At 38.1% G+C, this 17485-nt stretch overlaps 1 protein-coding gene across 1 annotated transcript in view; it reads right to left on the bottom strand.

Annotated features, from left to right (window-relative positions):
- LOC142748069 (dual oxidase 1-like) overlaps nt 1–17485 on the bottom strand; it is a 131658-nt gene that overhangs the window by 98774 nt on the left and 15399 nt on the right. Inside the window, exons 4-12 of the mRNA XM_075855192.1 lie at nt 16903–17090; nt 16454–16655; nt 14596–14762; nt 13963–14023; nt 12984–13077; nt 11090–11180; nt 9302–9404; nt 8513–8685; nt 3636–3811 (exon numbers count right to left, since the gene is read on the bottom strand). Coding sequence (XP_075711307.1) covers nt 3636–3811; nt 8513–8685; nt 9302–9404; nt 11090–11180; nt 12984–13077; nt 13963–14023; nt 14596–14762; nt 16454–16655; nt 16903–17090 — 1255 coding nt within the window. The remainder of the gene's footprint in view (nt 1–3635; nt 3812–8512; nt 8686–9301; nt 9405–11089; nt 11181–12983; nt 13078–13962; nt 14024–14595; nt 14763–16453; nt 16656–16902; nt 17091–17485) is intronic.

The raw sequence follows: 17485 nt of genomic DNA, 5'->3' as shown, positions 1-17485 counted from the left end.
AGGTGTTTTTTTACAAATCTTAAATGATCAAATTTTAAATGGGGCTGGTCAGTAAAAAACATTATAATTGGTCATGGCCAATATAGGGGACAGAAAAGGTGAATGAAGAATAAATAAATAAAAAATCCAAGGAGGTATGGTATATTTTGAAACATTGTTTCATGTACAGGCCGGGATTTGTGGGACACGTCTCACAATGGTATGTGGTGTCCTTACGAATGCCTCGCTTGGCGCACACACAGCTTTTTTTGGGGGGCTTCTGTTTTTTTTCAGTGGGGGGATTTCTGTGGGGAAATGCTGGCCGGGAATATCCTGCTGACAGAAGAACCGGATGAACTGCCCTCCCCTTCCTGATCAGCAAATATCAGGGACTTGATGACCTTTTCCTGAAATTGCAGGAACGCATCTCCACTGCTGGCATATCTGCAGAGGACAAAGGCGTTGTATAAAGCCATCTGTGTAAGATGCACAGACAGCTTTTAATACCATACCTTGATCTTGCTCATGGCGCTGTATGGTTTTATAACCTGCTCAGACAGGTCAACGCCACCCATATATTTGTTGTACTCCTGTACGCAGAATGGTTTGGGAACTTGGGTGGTGGATCCGCGTACAGGGACAAGGCTGCCTCTGCTGTCATGAATGCTGGTCAGTATAAGGATGTCCCTTTTATCCTTATACTTCAGGAGGAGCAGATCGTCGCTGCAGACAGCTCTGCTCTCGCCTAATTTTAGGATCTGACACAGCAAAGTTTTGGGGAGGCCCTTATGATTTTTGCGGATTGTTCCACACGCCAATGTGGATCTGGATGACAGAACTTTTAGCAATGGGACACTGTTGTAAAAGTTGTCCAGATATAAATGATATCTTTTGCAAAGTAAAGGACGAATAAGATCCCATACGATCTTTCCACTAATTCCTATGAAGGGGGGCCTTCTGGGGGATCTATATGGGAGTCTTTCCCCTCATAAACCCATGGGAAAAAATTTGGGAGTAGTGGGCAATTAATGGTCTTATTTTATACAGCCTATCAAAATTTGGGTCCTGTGGGGGTGGGCACTGACTATTATCATTGTAATGCAGGAACTTTAGGATGGCTTCGAATCACTTCCTTGTCATTACTGTGCGGTAAAGTGGGGTGTTATATAAAATATCAGGGGACCAATCGTCTCTAATACTGGGCTTTTGTATGAGACCAAAACTTAAAAATAAGCCCAAAAACTTCTGCAATTCCACTGGGTTTGTGGGGGTCCAATTTTGGCTTCTCCCATAAAAAGAGTCGGGGTTCTGGGAGATCAATTGTTCCGCATAAATGTTGGTCTGCTGGACCATTAAATCTTAAAGGGAGTCTGAAAAAAAAACTTTCAAATAATCAATGGGGCTGAAACCCGTAGTTTCAATTTGAATGCCTGAGGGGGCTGTAAATGCAGGCACCTGGGGGGTATAATTGTCCGCAGTTTCCCATGTCAGCTCAGGCAGAGCAGGACCTACGGCTCTTCTGCGCCGACTGGGGGGGGTGCAGACTCAGAGTCACTGGATGCAGATGAAGATGAAAGCACGAACTGTGCTTCACCTTCACTTGCGCTGTCCATATCGGAACACAACATTTCATATGCTTCCTCGGCTGTGAAGACTCTTTTGGCCATATTAAATAATTGCTACTAACTAACGAACACATTTTTTTTGTAACTTTTTATTTTTTATTTTTTTTATTTAAAAAAAAACATTTTTTTATCAAAAAATAAACTGTGCTACTCTCAACTGCGGAATGAGAACAGACCAGCGACCCTGCTGTATTCAATTAGTAAGGGTACCCTACCAACCAGGGGAAAAACTAAATGAGACGTGGCATTGCTACCTAACAGGGAACTCTGGCAGTGGGCAATCTAGGGACACAGCAGGGTGATGGCGACCGGGTACTGCGACAGGTGATAGATGGGCACAGATCACAGCATGGCAGAAGGACACTGTGGGGGACTAAAATTATATAATTGTCTTATCCAGTAGGCACCAAAGGGGGTGATCACTGGTTAGTGGGCACAAAAGGGGCAGATCGCTGTTTTGTTTTTGTTTTTTTAACAAGCTTCACTGTATTCTCACTGGCTTCCGACTCTGACAAGCTCTCTGACAGGAATGAGCTTGTGAGAGCCGGAGATGCCTGCAAAACACTCCTCCTGCACTGTGATTTGCCTGTCAGTACTGACTGGCCAATCACAGCTCTTGCCGGCACGGGACCACTCCGATTGGTCCTGTGCCGCGAGGCCTGCTTGGCAACTGTCTATGACAGTTGCGATCAGGACGCTGACACCATGTCTGTTGACATGGTGACAGTTTAAAGCTTGGGCGTAACTGTACGCCGGAGTGCGGGAAATCACTTTGATTCCGGACATACAGTCAAAACCAATCGCGGGTAGTGGTTACATAGTTTGTACGGTTGAAAAAAGACACATGTCCATCAAGTTCAACCAAGGGATGGGAAAGGGGAAGTAAAAAAATTCTACACATAGGAGCTAATATTTTTTTGTTCTAGGAAATTATCTAAGCCTTTTTGAAAGCCATCTACTGTCCCTGCTGTGACCAGCTCCTGTGGTAGACTATTCCATAAATTCACAGTTCTCACAGTAAAGAAGGTTTGTCGCCTCTGCAGGTTGAACCTTTCTTTTTCCAGACGGAGGGAGTGCCCCCATGTTTTTAGTTTTACATGGTACAGGATTTCACCATAATTTTTGTATGTGCCATTCATATATTTATATAAGTTAATCATGTCCCCCCTTAGTCGTCTTTTTTCAAGGCTAAATAGGTTTAATTCTTTTAAAATTTCCTCATAACTTAGATTCTCCATGCCTCTTATTAGCTTCGGTGCTCTTCTTTGTATTTTTTCTAACTCCAGGGCATCCTTTCTATGAACTGGAGCCCAGAACTGGACTGTATATTCTAGATGAGGCCTCACTAATGCTTTATAAAGTGGTAATATTACATCCCTGTCCCATGAGTATATGCCTCTTTTAATACACGACAATATCTTGCTGGCCTTTGAAGCAGCTGATTGACATTGCGTACTGTTATTTAGTTTATGATTTACAAGTACACCCAGATCCTTCTCAACAAGTGACTCCCGCAGTGTAGCTTCCCCTAGGACATATGATGCATGCAGGTTGTTCGTACCCAGGTGCATAACTTTACATTTATCTACATTAAACTTCATTTGCCAAGTGGACGCCCAAACACTCAGTTTGTTTAAATCCGCCTGCAATTCACGAACATCTTCCATAGTCTGAACTATATTACATAGCTTGGTGTCATCTGCAAAAGTAGAAAATGTGCTATTAATCCCATCCTCTGGGATCTATCGTTAATAAATAAGTTGAATAATTGTGGTCCCAGCACTGAACCCTGTGATACACCACAGGGCTCAACTTGTTTCTCAACAAAAGAACACTTATACGGCTATGTGGAATAAAAAAAAGTTATAGCTTTCGGAACGCGGAGATGAAAAAACAAGAAAATTATTTTACTGTTAATTACACACATTCTGTCATTAACTAATATATACAAATAGATGGAAAAGGTTTTTTCATTTTGTTTTTTTTTTGTTTACACAGTTCTTGCATTTTGCTAATTCCTTTATCATTTACCCATTTCTTTTATTTTCAAACCAAAATCGGTCTCCATCTCGCAAACGTTGGAACTGGTTCATTGTAATGGCTGTGATAAGCTCTCCTGGATCTCCATCACATTCCAACATGGCACCTGGAAGAAGCTCCAGTTTACTGGTGTCATTGACATATAGTATAGCCAAGTCATCAAACAGCTGGAATAAAGGACAAAGAAGATTGGCTTTTGCACTGGTAATTCTACAAATGATAATATATAATAACATAATAAAATGCTATGCTCCTAAAATCAATTGAGTTTAGATAGTGTTGCTCTTTCAGACAGTTATCCCAATAGGTCAAATTTCTTAATATTGTCCTAAGACCAGACATTTATAACAAACTTATTACAATGGTGCGCACTGTATGATAAATTTGTCGCTAGACATACAGATGTAGTTGTCTTTACCTTGACTTTTAACACATTAAATAAACAATGGCTAGGTCTCTTATCTTGACTTTTTCAATGACTTTTCAATGGCTTTTGTTGTGTGATATCAGGATGCAGCAAGTTATCAGAATCAAGTTAAAGATGGCTACATCCGTATTACACACTTTTTCTTTCTTATGCCATTTATTGGCTGGCATATTTCACACCAGAATTTTGTGCCAAAAACCTTATATAACATTTAAAAGATAATAAACCTGCTGCATTTGGTGACTCCTCTTAGCCATGCAGCTTTTTGAATACTCTTTATATAACTTGAGGAAGGTTCAAAAAGTGTCTAATACGCATAATAAAATTGCCATGTCTGCCACTTTTTTTGTATCAAAATTTGTGCCAAAATTGTGGCAAATAGTAGATTTCAGCTTAGTAAATCTAAACCTTTTATATCAGTGTTCTGTCTATGCAGTTGATGTATTGCTTGTATTGGTCTAATGTTTCAAAATTCTATTTCATTGTGCAATGGCCTTTGTAAATATTAAATATGTTGCTTATACTATTAATAAGTGAGAGATGGAAAAGTTTATCGGCAGCCTATGAGAAACACAATGTAATATATAATTTGATGTTATCAGGATGGGGAGAGGCTGATTGTAACTTTCTTTCCATTGGGTTACAGACAGACATTCCAGGTAAATCCTGCTCCTATAATCACCACTTTATCTCACACATCTCCAGTTCTGATAGCCACCAGAAACGATTCCATACATAATTGTGAATGCTATCGCCAGATGTTTTATATAGCTATACTTTGTAGGATGACCACTTTTAGTCCAGTTTTACAGAAGCGTAATATGGGTGCAGAAATGCAGCTTTATTACGGACACAGATACCGATCTGACTGCTGGTCTGATAACCTGCATTAGCAGGCACCTTAGGTAGGTGTGGATCCCTGTGACAGATTTTGCATTGTAACCCAGAAGTTTCAAGTTAAAGAGGCTCTGTCACCAGATTTTCAAACCCCTATCTCGTATTGCAGCAGATGGGCGCTGCAATGTAGATTACAGTAACTTGTTTTTTTTTTCAAAAACGAGCATTTTTGGCCAAGTTATGACCATTTTTATATTTATGCAAATGAGCCTTTCTTAAGTACAACTGGGCGTGTTTAAAGTTAAGTCCAAGTGATAATTGTATTGTATTGTATTGTGTGTGTACATCTGGGCGTTTTTACTTGTTTTACTAGCTGGGTGTTGTGAATAGAAGTGTATGATGCTGACGAATCAGCATCATCCACTTCTCTTCGTTACCACCCAGCTTCTGGCAGTGCACAGACACACAGCGTGTTCGAGAGATCACGCTGTGACGTCACTTCCTGCCCCAGGTCCTGCATCGTGTCGGACGAGCGAGGACACATCGGCACCAGGCGACAGAGGCTACAGTTGATTCTGCAGCAGCATCGGCGTTTGCAGGTAAGTCGATGTAGCCTCTGTCGCCTGGTGCCGATGTGTCCTCGCTCGTCCGACACGATGCAGGACCTGGGGCAGGAAGTGAGTGACGTCACAGCGTGATCTCTCGAGAACACGCTGTGTCTGTGCACTGCCAGAAGCTGGGTGTTAACGAAGAGAAGTGGATGATGCTGATTCGTCATTGCAGCGCCGATCTGCTGCAATACGAGATAGGGGTTTAAAAATCTGGTGACAGAGTCTCTTTAAGCCTTTGCTGGGGGCTCCAGCAGCAGGAATCTGTGATAAGATTATTTTTAGAAGACCCTTTGATAAAAAAAAAAAAGTAATGTCAAAAGCACACATCCCCTGTTCTGTAATGTAGGACAAGTGTTAGGTTGACATGCAAAGAGTTGTCAATTGTTAGTCAAACAAATAAATGATATGTAATGTGGGTGACTCCCAAAGATTGGAGTAGAGCATGGTTAATCTTTCAGTGTCCAGCTCACTGTTAGCATCTTGGGCAAAGTAAGTTAGTACAGGTAAAATGGCACCTTATATTGCATCATGTAGCCTATTCAAATATTTTATAATAATGAAACTAATAAGGAATAATAATATGGTGCTAACTGAAATTTGTTATGTACTTAGATGTCATCGATATTAGCAGCTTAATCCTGTGTGTCATAGACAAGCAGGACCCGCTCTCTTAATGGAGGTGACATAGAAGTAGTAGACGACTTTTGCCTACTTAGATCAATTATTGACAAGGGAGCCAGCAGCTAAGAAATGCCACACAGGCTAGTCATTGACAGAAATAGCGTGAAAGACCTGGATAAGATCCTCAAATGCCAGAATGGCAAATAGTAAATCTCAGCTTAGTAAATCTAAACCTTTTATATCAGTGTTCTGTCTATGCAGTTGATGTATTGCTTATATTGGTCTAATCTTTCGAAATTAAATTTCATAGTACAATGGCCTTTGTAAATATTAAATATGTTGCTTATACTATTAATAAGTGAGAGAGGGAGAAGGGAAAGGGAGAAGTTTATCGGCAGCCTATGAGAAACACACATTAATAATATAATCTGTCTCTAAATACAAATGTCAGACTTGTCCAGGTCAAATTCTGGAAAAACATTATCCATGCAGTCACTGGTAGTTGAAAAATGACTAGATGTTTCCTAATAATAATAATAGTAATAATAATAATAATAATAATAATAATAGTACTAATGATAATAATAATAATAGTAATAATAATAGTAAAAATAATAATATTAATAGTAATAATAATAATAGTAATAATAATAATAGTTGCCAGGCTAGGAGTGTTTAAATAAAACAGAAGCAAAGTGGAAAATTGAACTCCCTAAAGTTTCCTCATCAGCAGAGACAGAATACTGTCCCGAAGTCCATATGTAGAATATAATTCACTGTGCATTCTGCTATAGATTTCTAAGGTGATGTAGAGGAGTGTGATGTTCTTCAACCATGAAGTGCTTATTATCAGAGCCATTAAAATAAACATGACAGTTATTCATTGCAGGGTGCACGCTTAAAGGGAACCTGTCACCAGCATTTCACCTATTAAACTTTACTTATCCCTCGCTGGCCGCTGCTATCAAAACTTCATTGCCGTTATCCCCTAACCTAAACTCCTCCTCCAACTGTAAATAACGGTCTGCAAGCATTTTGTGCCTTTTATCGTAATAATCCGGTGTCCCTTTGTGCGCACACACCAGAATAGGACATCAACGCACAATTGCGGGATTTTGTGTGCTGGGGGAAGGCGAGGAGCTGTCAGTCAAAAGAAAGGAGGCGGGGTAAACTCGGAAAGACTTGAGGAATAAAGATATGACTCTTTTCAAACGAAGATTTGACTCTTTTCTGCTCATTAGCATACATTTTGGGAACACTAAAACACTGAATACCAAAGCTGCAGAGCCGACTAAGAAGATAATTGTAGGTTATATAGAAATGATTTTTCACCCAGTACCACCAGGTATTGCTGGTTTAATAGGTGAAATGCTGGTGACAGGTTCCCTTTAAGGACTGGCTATATGCAGAAGATGCATGGGGCAGGGTTGGTGGTAGTCAATGCACTGAAATACTTCCATTCAAGAAAATGGTGAAACCTCGAAATGTCCAGAGGCTTAAACGTGCATGTCTCCTTACATGTAGGGAATTGGATGCAGCGAACAATAGAGCGGAAAAACCCAGCACCCTCGCTGCATGGGCTCCATAGCAGTGGAGTGTCCTCCTTTTATGTCAGGGACATTATTTATCAGAATGAACTCACTTGTAAAGGGAGCGAGTCAAGTAAATTATGCCAGGTAAGAATCAGTATTTTAAAACTCAAATGTGTAAAAATTGTAATTAAGATGCTTATACAAGAGCAATTTTAGCAGATGTTTGAGTTGCTTTGAGCTGTGGCTGAACTGCTCTTTAACATATTCCACTTGAATAGTTGCCACAAAGCACTACGTTGATAGAAGAATTGGCAAGTAAAGTTGATAATTATCTATTTCAATTGGTTGCTGACATATCAACATGCATTTAAATACTGTATGGCATCAAATCTAAGCGGCCAGGAGTATAGACATTTACATAGTGCAGCACTGTAGAATACTTTTGGTCACTTCTTTGCAGAGCAGTAAGAAACATTGCTTGTGTGCTACATTACCTTTATCAAAACCTCATCATTTTGCCAAGTAATCTGTATTCAGTCATTCTGATAGAAAACGTGTGGAAAGAAAGACAATGTTTTTGTCTCTTTTAGTTTTTGAGTACTTGTGGAGGACCAAATTATGTGATCTGGTTCCCTAATAGCCGTCTAGAGGTGGTAACACCTCAGATATAGCCTGTGTGTAGATAGATGATAGATAGATAGATAGATAGATAGATAGATAGATAGATAGATAGATAGATAGATAGATAGATAGATAGATAGATAGATAGATAGATAGATAGATAGATAGATAAATCTCATTAGACCTTTCCTATATTATTTTAAGATTTATTTTACTGACCTGTTTATTTATCTGATAAAGTTTTGGATTAATGTCCTGCCAAACGGAAATTGTTGCAAGTCCAAAGTATTCTCTTGCACGGTTGTAACAACAAAGCCCAAAGTCTCGGCCTCTCTGAATGCTGTTGGAAATGTAATCTGTCCTGGAATATTTCAGAGTCCCATACCAGTAATCTATTTTGTGTAATAATAAATAACAAAATTAAGTTACACAATGTAAAATAAAGTCTGCTGTATAATTATGGACTGGGGGCTCTACCTAACCACACCTAGACCCATCTACATTTTAACTGCTAAATATCAATTTTGGGATCTTTATCTTGAAATGATTGAGAAGTACTGTATAGATTTATTTCACCAAAAGTAAATTTTCACATTACTATCAAATACTGTAGTCCCCGACTGCAGGCAGGGGAAGAGAAAACACAGGCTGCTGGAAGGTGAGGAACATGCCACTTTCCTTTAGTAACATATATTACAAAGTTTCATATATTCACATGTACTAATGATTTATGCAAATAAAAATAAATTAAAGTACAAGGTATGGTTTAAGGATAATGTTCTGAATTAATATCACGCTGTACTAAACTTACAGCCATAGATTTTACAATTCCCAAATTGTCCGTCCTCCTTGACTACAAAACTCAGTCTACTTTTTATGGTATGGTATGGGTCTCTGCCTACTGTTCTATGCACCTAATATATACACCACTGTAAACCACTCTCTGTAATTCATTTTATTTTGAGACTTAGCCAACTGTATTAAAAGTGGAGACTGAAAAATATTGACCTCGTAAATCTTCAACCACAACATTGTCTTCATTTTCTGCAATTTGGGAAGCCATTCCAAGAATCAAGGCATCGACATCTTGTGCCACCTGTATATTTGGATTCTTCAATTGTACAAAAAAAAGGTTATACAAATGATACAAAGTCCTGAACATATTGGCTCATATTTACTAATGTTGTCTAATAGTTAGACAGCGTAAACTTAGACCAGGCAGGCACAAAATGTGTCAAATTTATCACAGGGATCCGGGCTGTATGATGATTTTGGTGCATCTTGCATGACCTGTTAGACTTTTTTCTCTTCTTTATACTACTTTTTATTTGGTTTATTTTATGCCAGAATTTTGTGCCAGTTTTTTGGTGCACATTTGGAGCACATTAGCAAGTTTTAAGTCACACCTCGTTTCTGACAAGACCCACCCCTTTCATACTAAGCCACGCACCCCTTTTACAGTTATTTTTTTAAAAGTGTTAGTGAGGTGTAAATTCAAAATTGCGTAGACACACTAGTTAATCTACCCCAATGTATAGGTTTCCTGTCATAGGATTATATGGATTCTATTTTGTACTATTCCTTGTAGCAATTGACACTTAAAATACATTTTATGGCATAAACTGAGGAAACACATCTAAGATGCTAAAAACAATGTGGTTTTGAAGGTCCAATTAATTCCGCAAAATAAAACATTTACATGTAATTTACACCAATTAATGAATTTTACCCTAGTGACATTAATATAGCGCTGACAAAATATTAATTGTTTTTTTCTAAATATAAAAAAAGTCTGAAACTAAACGACCTCATTTTGACCTACTCAAGTTATCTAGACACAATTTACTGTAGCCTGGCAGCCAGTATAGAAGCACTGACTTCTCTGGATGTTTCTGAGGCTATCTATTGACCCGTAAGTCATAGACGCTCGATCTTGGTTGCTTTCGTTTCAGCGCCTGGCAGCAAGTTTTATCTAGACACAACTTACTGCAGCTTTAAATGCAAGAAACATCATCCATTCAACAATAATTATGAACTTGATCATTAATGTTAATTTTATCAATAATATGACCTATACCCTTGTTAATGACCTTCTACCTTTAACAGCCCTGCTTATTAGTCTACCCACTAGACTACCCAACTAGTCTACCCCCTCTAACTTGCTCTCCATACCATAACTTTGACACTTTACAAAAAAAAAAAACAGAAACCTTAATATTTTTTTCCTTTTTTTATTGTGAATAAAAGGGATTGGTGAGGAAAGGTGCAGCAGAGGACAATTAAATGAATGACTGTCCATCCAAGATGGATCACATTGAACTTCAGAGGCCGAGATTAGGGGGGCAGATTCAGAAAAAAAACAGAGCTTATCCCATCTTTGGGGGTGGTTCGTGACACAGATTTAATAAACACTAATCCTTGTGTTATGCATTGCTCCCACTCATGCCCAGCATGACATAGCTGGGCAGATTTATCAATGACTTTAGCCTTTAAATATATTGAAAAATATGGTGTCACATGTTCCAGCACATCAAAATTGTATGACACATTTATATTTCGGTCTCACTTGGCCTACAACAGATTCATCAGCAGGACATGCATTGAATATTAATGTATTTTTCTTTCCTCACACTGGGAAAATCATTTGTAGATCATTAGCTGTAAGATTAAACAGCATTACACCCTATGATACATGAAATAGCTTTCACCCCTCCCATAATTTGGTAACTATTGTTAGGCTGAAGAATAAAAATTAGTTGTTTGCAAGACTCGAGATTACTTATATGTAAACTTTACCTCTCTTCTCCAGTAGTTGTCGCAGAAACGGTAGACTGGCCAAGTGCCACCAGATGAGTCAGTAATATTCTGAAAGGTGCATGTTTTATCTCTGCGGGGAGGTGAACATAAGAGCAATGAGACATGAGAGTGACAATATTTTCTACATACATTATAATGTCATACATGGAATTATCCTAGGATTAGGCTAAATTCACTTTCCAAGTCTTGTTTCACAGGTGTGTCTAACTATCCTCTGGCTCATTGTCAATAATTTTTGTAGCTTAAATGAATCATTAGTTTATTTTGTAATAGAAAACACAATTCTTATTGATTACATATATTCAGACACTCTTATTCCAGCTCTTACGATTATGACATACCTTATACACTACTGAAGTTTGAGATGATGGTTACTGTTAAAATCGAGTAAGTAATCGAGCAGCAAGAATCTATATCAAGGCAGGGATCCTGAGGTCAGGCGGTATTTTAAACACAGAAACCAGGAACGTTGTGGCAATATTCCTGCTCAGACCCTTCACTACATCTTGACAGTGCATAATGAAAGATGGAGAAACAACTCTCTAATATGATAAAATATATTCTCTTTATTAGCAACATTTAATACACATACCCGAATGTTGACGCATTTTGGACTTTAAATAAAAGTCTTTGGTTACAGCAAAACACAATTGACTTTGAAAGACTGTAACTGTTTGACCTCTTGGTATGTGTCGTAAATATTACTAATATAAAAGAGATACAGCATTGTAACGGATTGGTGTGCCAGTCTTTTGATATTTTAAGGGTAATGGAATTTGAATGGCATTTAAAAAGGTTCATAACACTTTGCAGAAATCATTAGCAGGAATTTATTAAACATTGTTCATTTGCATCCACTATGTATCATGGTGCCATACATACAACAGAAGGTTATCCAATATAAAATAATAAGTTTATTAATATAGACTGGAATGATGGCATGGTTGGTATGATTGGTATAATATACAGATTAAGGTTATGATTCAGATCATTCAGTGCTAAATTTGAATTGTGATGCCAAAACGCAGAAAATAAATTCCATCTCCTGATGTCAACTGATCTTTTGAGAGATGTAATGTCTTATGTGAACCATAGTATTCTAGAGTATAATGCCACAGCTTTAAAGACTTATTGAACGCCAATACACATTTATACAGCGGTCATTTAGGGGCCTTATTGCACGGCACAGCTTTTACAGCCCTGTGGAATATGCCCGCCACGGGCAGGATCAGAGGAAACTGACACCTGACATAAATACCTGGCACCTCCCATGTAGAATTAACTCAAAACTACCTTACATGCTTATAAAAGAGATTAAAACACATTTTCAACCTATGTAATATCCTCTTGCACATAATTATTACATAATAATAATTGCAATAATTGCATAAGGCTGGGTTCACACTAAGTTTTTTGCAGGCGGAAAATCTGCCTCAAAATTCCGTTTGGAAGTTTGAGGCAGATTTTCCTCTGCCAGCACGCCGATTTTCGCAGCGTTTTTCGCCCGCGTCCATTGAGCGCCGTGGGCATAAAACTCAGCGAAATACGCTTTCTCTGCCTCCCATTGATGTTAATGGAAGGTCAGAGGCGTAAACGCCCGAAGATAGAGCATGTCCCTTCTTTCTCCACGAGACGGTTTTACGGCTCGCTCGAAAAAGACGCCTCCGCCTCTCATTGAAATCAATAGGAGGCATTTTCCGCTGTTTTTTGACGAGTTTCACAGTGCGGTTTCCGCGTCAAAAAACTCATCAAAAAAACTCTGTGTGAACCCAGCCTAATAATCTTCAAGACAAAAAATCAACTGTTATACTGTATACTCTAACCTGTGTAAAGCTAGCATTATCATACACTAAATAGAGATATTAATAATTACCTGGCATAAATACCTGGTGGCACTAAAGAGGCAAGGAACTGGAAAACAACTTGGAATTCATTGGTAAGACTGGAGTCAACGTGTTGATTATAACCTGGCAAAAGTTATATGAATACAATAACACATTTTAATGTGTGGTCCCAACTCTAATTTATGACAGTATTATCAAATTGTTCAAATCTAAATTTTGAATACATTTATATATAATTAAGTTATGTCAATAAAAATATTTTTACTTTTAACCCCTGTAGGTAACTGAAACCAGAACTGCTGGTTTATAATGTGTACAGGTCCATGAGTAAGAAAATGTTTCTCCTATCTCTATCTACAGTCTAATTATTTCTTATCTTCAGCCTTGAGCCCTTAGGGTTCCATTTATACCGAGCAATTTTGGCCGAAAAACAACGAGCATCGATCAATGAGACAGTTCGTTGATCTGCGCTCGTTTGTTCCTTTCACAAGGAGCAGTGATCAGTAATGTATTGTGGTTTAACACGAGCAGATTTTCACCCGGTAACGTGTGCCAATCGACCATAACAGCATGATGATGGGCACTCGTTTGCTGCGTTTGATGGGAATGTATGGGGACGAATAGTCATTAATACATTCGTTCGTTCCCATACATTTTTCATCTTGTTGGCAGATCATCCCTTATACGGAGAGATGTGCTGCCGACAAGCAACCATTTGTTGGGCCACATAAAATATGCCATCAGCCGACAAATGAGTGTTTGCTCGTTTGTCGACTGATCGCTGCCCTGTTTCCACAGGGCAATTATTGGGAACGAGCATTTGCACGAGCACTTGTTCGCCTGGTCATTAGCCTGTGTAAAAGAGCCTTTATGAGCCATACAATGATGCTGAAGTTTCTTTTTGCTTAATTCAGATTTATGTAGCTGCTTAAATTGAACAATACATTTACATTAGTAATACCCTGCTTTTCAAAAAATCTATATAGCGTTAAACAATGTGAAACTTACCCAAGTAAGGAGGAACTTGCTTTTGTAGAAATACGGGTAACCATTCATATAATACAATATTCTAAATGAAGAATACATGTGATACATCAGATTACAGCAATTGTAAAACATGAAATTAGACAACAAAATGTTATTAAATGATTTGCGCAAATACTTTATCATAAATAGAGAAACAAATACTTTTGGCTTTTAGATATACAGTAGTTATTCTTACATTCTCACCAAAACTGTTGTATTACTTCAGCAATAAATAGAAATGTCCTCCTAAGGCCTTATGCGCATTGCAGAGCCTCTGTACTACTGAGCTGTAAGCACTCTATTTGCCACTATATGGTGCTCCATGTGGCATCATATTAAAAAGTTATTCTCTCCAGAAAGCAATGCACAATTTTGTTTTCTGTTGGATTCATATGGAATCCAACAGAAAAAAAAACCTCTGTATGTGCTTAAGAATTAAATAAGGGAAATATGGAAGTATCCTAAAGCCCCATACACTTCCATTGGTTCTGAATTATGTCTCCATATAACTAAGTCATGTGCATGAGACCCTGCGCTAAAATATGGGCAGAGCATTACTTAAAGGTTCTGATTTACATATAACCGCTACGCAGAGAGATTTCATGTTATTTTTACCTGGTAAGTAGCAATCACCCATTTTCTAGCATGATGAAACAAGTCTTCATCTGACCACTGTGGATGGTTTTTAGCAAATTCATCAGCTAAATAGTTATGGTATCTGAACCACACAATGCTTTCAGCTTGAAAGAATGGGTTTTCATTAGCTCTGTTATAACCAAATCCTATAAGAGAATAGAAAGCATTCAAAAGGAAATCTTTAAAATCAAAATGGCAACCCTGACTACCTACCCTAAACATTCTACATGAAAATATAATATCTCAATACTCGCAGTAGGAATGCTCGGTCAATAGCTTGAAAATGTATTTTACTTCAATAGAAAGGACAATATAAACAGTTACGTGCAGTACTGTAGGTAAACAGTGCAGGAAAGATGCAGATTTCACCATAAATAATATGTACAGTGTTCTTTTATAGTATCCAGAAAGCAGTAGAAGACCGCACATGCACAATATAATGAGAAGATGAGATCAGCCATGGACTGACCCATCGGGGAGCTGATGAATACGCCAATGGCCCGCCCGAACCAAGATTGGACCTAGGAGTGGTAAGCATGGTCGACATATAACTCACTGCTCCTTGAACCTGCCCGCCGCACTGTGCCCTGACGCCATCAAAACGTATCTCAGTAGCCCTAGCCTACTTGACTGATTGACCTAAGTGAGTTTTACCATTTCCCTTATCGATAGGATGTGTCTCGACACAGTCTCATAGTGTGCAGGGACACAGTCCTTTGAAAAGGGGTATGGTAATACCAATACCAATTTATTCATACATTTCCAGGGGGAATATCAGAGGAATAGTACAATGCAGAGTTCTAAGAAAAGGTGCTCCAGAGTTGTTATTTCATTGGGTAATACAAGTATTTACTAAAAACAGACATGTCAGGAGAGCTGATAGGTCCTATTAAATTGTGATGTATTCTGCCTATGACTGTATCTGATCAGTACTGTATTCTCATGTATGGTCTGTAGTATGACAATAATTTGTAAACCCGCAGTGTAGAACTGGTATCTGACCACTATATGGTCACTTTATGATCTGCAGCATGATAATACTCTGCAGAGCGCTGTGTAGACCTGGTATCTAACCACTATATGGTCACTGCATGGTAGTGTTATTGGTTATATTGGTTCTTGTATGGTAGTAGAGAACTGCATGTCACTGAACATGTGATAGGTGTTTCTATGTTCCACTTTTATTTTCCTCCTTGTGTTGGTGTGGTTCACATATATAAATTCCCCTAGATTTGAATCCAATATCTGCCCCTGTACTAACCACTACATACTAGGAACACCAGACAAGACCTGCCATTTTGGAGTTGCTCTGACCCAGTCATCAAGCCATCACAATTTTTCCCTTGTCATAGTGGGGCCCACTATTAATTTTGTCCCGTGCCACACTTTGTCTAAAACTGGCCCTGTTTGGGCCCCCAGGATCAATTCCACTGGTGGAGAAGGATCTATAGGTTCTTGTTTGCCATAAAATGTTTTTGCTAAAACTTTTTATAACTGTTTATAAATGGATACCGGGGAATCTTGATGGGCCCCATTGACTTTAATAGGGTCCGTTAGGGTTCTGGTGTGTTTCACTTGTTATTTTTGCCATCAAAAATTCCAGAAAAATCCAGTAGAAACTCCAACAGATCCTATTAATGTGAATGTGAACGTAGCATTACTAGAAATCAATGTTGTGTGCAATGTTATGTGCAATTTTACTTTCTCCTTCCCTTGCTTATCATTCATGGACATATCCTATAGTAAAGTAGCTATCTGTTTATCCTTCAATAATGCTTTAAATCCCAAATAAAAACTTTAACGTAAAAAGTCAGTCATAAAATTATATTTATCCTACCATAAATGCCAATGTTTTCTTGCCCCCTTTTGAAAGGGTAGACAGGTTTCCACATGGGAATCATATCGCTGGCTTCTTTAGGAAATAGCGGGTCTGAGCCAGATGCCAATTTCCCACCAGAGAAGCTCCTCAAAGCATCACACCAAGAGTGAGAGGGGCCGTATATAGAACTGCCATCAATCCAAGCTGTTTCAGAATTAACCTGAGAAACACAAAATGAACGTAGGCCTAATAAAATGGAATGATACAACAAAACAATAGCTCATGGTGCGTCTCTAGCCTTCTAGAAAAATGGTTCTCTAATTCAGGTATATCTCACCAATGGCCACAAATTGAAACATTAGACGGGTTGTACAGTTTTATGTAAATAAAGGAACCGTTTTAAAAGCTTGATTGAAAACATTATCAGAAACATCTTTAAACTCCTCCAGAAACTATGTTAATCTTACTTGGTACCGTGGATTATTTGGACTGTTCCCACTTTGTTTACACCATTTACTTCTTCGGAATGGGATAACAACATTTCCAGTGCTGTCTGGATCGAAAATATCATCTCCAGCTGGTATTTCAATATTTAAAAACTCAATTGGACATCCCAGATTCTCAATACCAAATATTTCTGACATGACATGATAACCTGTAAAGCAAATACATACCAATATTGAATTAAATTAACTGTGTGTATTAGTAGATATATTTAACCTAGATGTCTGGAGAAAAAATACTGAAAAGATAAGCAACCACTGTTGAGGTAAAAATAAGAAAAACCTGCGTCTACTCATTCTTGACAAAAATTACAGAATAATTCTACTCATAATAATTATGTATCATTATAACAAATATTAAACCAAATGTAAAATTGAGTTGTATTTCAAACTGATGCTGTATAATTTTTATTATTATTATTATTATTATTATTATTATTATTATTATTATTATTATTATCAGCAGTAGTAGTAGTAGTAGTGGTAGTAGTAGTAGTACTAGCAGTATTAGTAGAATTAAAAATTGTAAAATAAAATTAACTCCTTG

Source organism: Rhinoderma darwinii, chromosome 3 (assembly GCF_050947455.1).
Source record: "Rhinoderma darwinii isolate aRhiDar2 chromosome 3, aRhiDar2.hap1, whole genome shotgun sequence".
NCBI classification, from domain to species: Eukaryota; Metazoa; Chordata; class Amphibia; order Anura; family Rhinodermatidae; genus Rhinoderma; species Rhinoderma darwinii.
Note: the sequence above shows the minus strand (reverse complement) of the source record. Positions and strands in the feature narration are given on the sequence as shown.